General features: G+C 46.6%; 1 protein-coding gene across 1 annotated transcript in view; it reads left to right on the plus strand.

The window, feature by feature from the left end:
- The first annotated feature begins 1691 nt into the window (after window positions 1-1691).
- LOC119367088 (O-acyltransferase WSD1-like) overlaps window positions 1692-4318 on the plus strand; it is a 6826-nt gene continuing 4199 nt past the window's right edge. Inside the window, exons 1-6 of the mRNA XM_037632709.1 lie at window positions 1692-1961; window positions 2034-2639; window positions 2768-2834; window positions 2948-3021; window positions 3168-3383; window positions 3519-3656. Coding sequence (XP_037488606.1) covers window positions 1692-1961; window positions 2034-2639; window positions 2768-2834; window positions 2948-3021; window positions 3168-3383; window positions 3519-3656 — 1371 coding nt within the window. The remainder of the gene's footprint in view (window positions 1962-2033; window positions 2640-2767; window positions 2835-2947; window positions 3022-3167; window positions 3384-3518; window positions 3657-4318) is intronic.

A 4318-nucleotide genomic window follows, 5' to 3' on the forward strand; every position in this document is an offset into this window, starting at 1 on the left:
TCTACCTATAAGGTATTTTCTAGTAGTGCTTGCCGCGTGGCGTGATATCCATGTGTATCCCCACAACAACATGCAGAGCGCACAAGGATCAAGGGGACTCCCATTATGTGCGTCCGGGAATTGGGGCACAGACTGATGGGATGTGCTATATGTGGACCCAAACAATAGTCTCACACATCATGTTCACCATGGGGTAACGTCTGAGATGTTATTCGTTGTACCAGATGACGAGACCAGCCTGGTCAGGCGGAGAGGTAGAATTGGTAAGTACCGAGCGGGAATTCAACTCGCAGGGGCCGGTTCCACAGGAAACTTTTGGTGGTGTAGGTTGGCTATCTTCATCGGCAATTCAAGACCGAGGTGGTGCATGCCACTTTGGATGTAGTCCAGCAGGGCGGTCGGTTGCAAGCAGATGATCTTAGGGTAGCTTCAAAGAACAAGTTTTCAGTCTCGGCAAGACTGAAGATTGTGTGCAGTTTGGTGCTGGTCATGACCCATGGGTACCTCACCATGTCTGTTCTCGGCCCGGTGGGCCGGACTGAGGACTCCTAGGTTGGTTCTATCCAATGCCACTGAAGGCGGCCCATGATGCTCTTTACGGAGGCCTTCGAGAGGTTCGATGTACACGACATGGATACTGAAATCGTTCCACCGATGTAGCCGACAAGGATCTATAACCCTAGGGGCGCCGGAATGCTATATGAGTCGGGGTCCGCACTAGTCATTAGAGACAATACAATCCCTGGGTTCATATTTGTACTTTGTACACCCCAAAGGTACATGAGTAGAAGTAGGGTATTACCTCTTCTCGTGGGCCCAAAACAGGGTGAACTTTGGGTCATGTTTCCCCTTAGACCTAATCGCTCCGCCAGGATACCTACCAAAGAATCCACCGGATTTAGCTCCGACAAACGGCATGAACGCTCCATGGGAAACAATACGAACCAAATACACTAGACCATCCAAACCATAGACGATGTAGCCTCGTAAATATGCACCATTCCAACTTCCCTCACGCATGAACATGTGATATATGGTTGATTCCTATAAAAACTTGTCCAACTCTATTGCCTACCAGTGTTGCCATGTCGCGATGCAGTACCTAATGGCGGCAGCGATGTCCGGTCACTCGGAGATAAGATGACAAAAGAGTGGCAGCAATGTTGCAGAGGCGGAAAAGAGGAGTTGCGGTGGAAAGCACCTGGAAGAGCATGTGGTACGCTTGCGGCGCCGAGCACACACAGTATGGAATCCCCCGGGATATACTGAGGGCAGGGGTGAGTTAGGGCGCCAGTGACGAAGGGTTGAAAGATTTTATTTTTTTGGAGGGGAAAGGATTTCACTTGTAACAAGGCTGTAAGAAGATGCATTCACTGATTCATTTCGGAAAGTTCAGAAGTAGTTTTTTTCTTTTACGAATGGAAAATTCAGAAGTTCATGCACAATTATTATTCTGCATCTCTGATTCGTTTGGAGAAAATCGGAAGTAGTTGGAGAATACTACTCCCTCCGTCTCATAATATAAGAGCGTTTTGAATATAAAAAACGCTCTTATATTATGCGAAGGAAGGAGTAGATGGAACGGAACCAGTAGTTGTGCCACTATCTTTTGGGGTCCTATATATAACACGAAGGAAACAAGGAGCCTTTACGCATACGATCGAGTAGCTAGCGTTCATAGGGAAGCAGCAATGGACACCGTTAGTGGTAGTCCTTGGGCATCAGTTCAGAGAAACAGACTGCTCCCAATCCACACGTCAAGAGAACCTGCCGACACTGAGTGGACGCCGCCCGCCGGTTCTCCGGTGGAGGAGCCCGTGAGCCCTACAGCAAGAGCCATGGAAGATATAGGTATTTATATCGTCGTCACGATCGGCCTCGACACGCCGATAAACCTGACCACCTTCCGAGCCGGCATGGAAGCTATGCTTGCCCGATGCCCGCGCTATGGATGCATTCAAGTAGGCGCTCTTGTGACTACAACTGCTTAACCACAACAAGTACATGTATGTACGTATGACACTGGCATGCAGGTGGCGGATGGGTTAAACAATGGCGAGGCGCGATGGGCGCGCACTACTGTGAACGTCCAAGATCACATGATCGTGCCGAAGCTGGACCGAGCGACCGACCCAGACAAGGCCGTGGAGGACTATGTCGCCTCGCTGTCCACGCTCCCCATGGACTGCTCCCGCCCGCCATGGGAGTTCCACTTCCTCGACTTCCCGAGCTCCGAGGCGGCCTCCACGGTGGCCATCCGCGTGCACCACGCCTACGGCGATGGTATGTCTACTTTGGCGCTTCTCATGATGTCCACGCGCAGCGCCGCTGCCGACACCAAAAGCCATCCAGCCGCGCCTCCGCATCGTCGTCCAACACGCATGGGCGCCATATACGCCCCGCAACGCCCCCCACTTTCCATGGGCACCCTGGCGTTCGTCGCGTGGGTCTTGTCGTACCTTGTGCTCGCGTGGAACACCGCGGCAGACATTGCCTACTTCGCCGCCACGATTATGTTCTTGAGTGACCAGCGCACACTGTTCAAGCGTGCCGACGACGACGGGTTCCACGCCAAGCGCTTCGTCCACCGGAGTCTTAGCCTTGATGACGTCAAGTTCCTCAAGAATTCCATGAACTGTGTACGTATAAGCTAGTTTTGTTCACCAAATTCTTTTAAGATCCTTCAACAGAGGGTGCTACTCGTTTCTTTTTTAACTTTTCCCCCACGGACTGTTAACTTTCTTTCTATTTTTTCCGGGAACCACAGACTGTCAATGACGTGCTGGTAGCAGTGACTTCTGCTGCTCTGTCACGATATTACTTCCGCAAGTCCGGTAAGTACGTGAATGGTAACAAGTGTTTAATGAAAGAATCAATTATTTCTCCTACACGCCGATATTGCCTTTTACTACTACGACACTTCGTTTCTTAATTACTTCAATGCCAGGTGAGCCTAACACTACGAAAATCTGTGTGCGATCACTCCTTCCTGTCAACACAAGGCCAGCCACTAGTCTACAGGTAAGATGTACTTCCTCACAAAATATATGCAACGATTTTTTCACTAACATATACGTATATCTGAACAAGGTCACATGATATCACCATCATATTTCGTGGATTATAAGTATTTTAATTTAATTTGCTGACTTTACCTCTATGAACAGACATATGTTAATGTGATAGAATCTGATACGAGAAACGAGGTGACATGGGGAAATAAACTGGGCTACATCATTCTTCCATTCTATCTAGCCACACACGATGATCCACTTGCATACATTCGCAAAGCAAAGAAGGTTCTGGATAGGAAAAAGAGGTCCTTAGAAGTGATATTCACATATAAGATTGCTCAGATTTTCATGAAAGTTTTTGGTGTCAAGGTATGCTTTGCTGCCCTTTGCTCTATCTATCTAAAATTAGATTACACAAATATGAACCTAGCGAAGTAAGAGTTCATAATTCTTCTTCTTTATTTTAATGTTTCAAATTGCATTTCACCGTGATGATTGAACCAGGTAGGAACTTCTATCTTTCGGTGCCTCTTTGCACGTACAACAATAGTTTTCTCAAACATGGTTGGACCAACCGAACAAGTAGAATTATGTGGACACCCAGTGGCTTTCATTGCACCTAGCGTCTATGGGATTCCAGAGGTAGGCAACCCATGATCTCGCATACTTCCAAATTTTCCATAAGGTACTCTATAAGAATGCAACTGATAGTCCTGTACTTCTGTTAAACACAATCATCCACTAGTACGCTGATAACACAAAGATATCGATAAATGCTCACCATTGTAAACTTCGAAGGGGTGTATTGTTTTAATTTTGTGTAGACTGTGAACTCTACTATGATGCAGAGGCCGGGGACATTCCTCCCTTTCATTAAAAAAATGACTGTGGACTCTACTATGAAGACCCTTCTTCAGTGACATTTTTTTATTAAGAGCAAAAATGGAACAATGAACCAAAGACATAAATGAACATGAGTCGAAAACCTACCTCGAGGAATATTAGAGTGCCCTAGACGACCGATACATAGGTGTAACTACAGTGTATAGTTTACTAAGAACATTTGCCGAACTTGCAAGTGTTATGCATGATCCTGCTGCACACTAGCAGACTAATGTATAGTTCAATCGATAATATGATTTACGATTGATATTTGTGCACAAAGTAGCTTTGTTGTATCTGATTAGTAGAAAGACATGTTGCTTCAGTCGAATACACCAAAAAAACCATGTATAAATCCCCTACTGCAAACTGGCCCATATGTGAGAATTTGTTAGCAGCTTAATGGACATTCTTCATGTGGG

The sequence above is a fragment of the Triticum dicoccoides genome, chromosome 2B (genome assembly GCF_002162155.2).
Source record: "Triticum dicoccoides isolate Atlit2015 ecotype Zavitan chromosome 2B, WEW_v2.0, whole genome shotgun sequence".
Lineage (NCBI taxonomy): Eukaryota > Viridiplantae > Streptophyta > Magnoliopsida > Poales > Poaceae > Triticum > Triticum dicoccoides.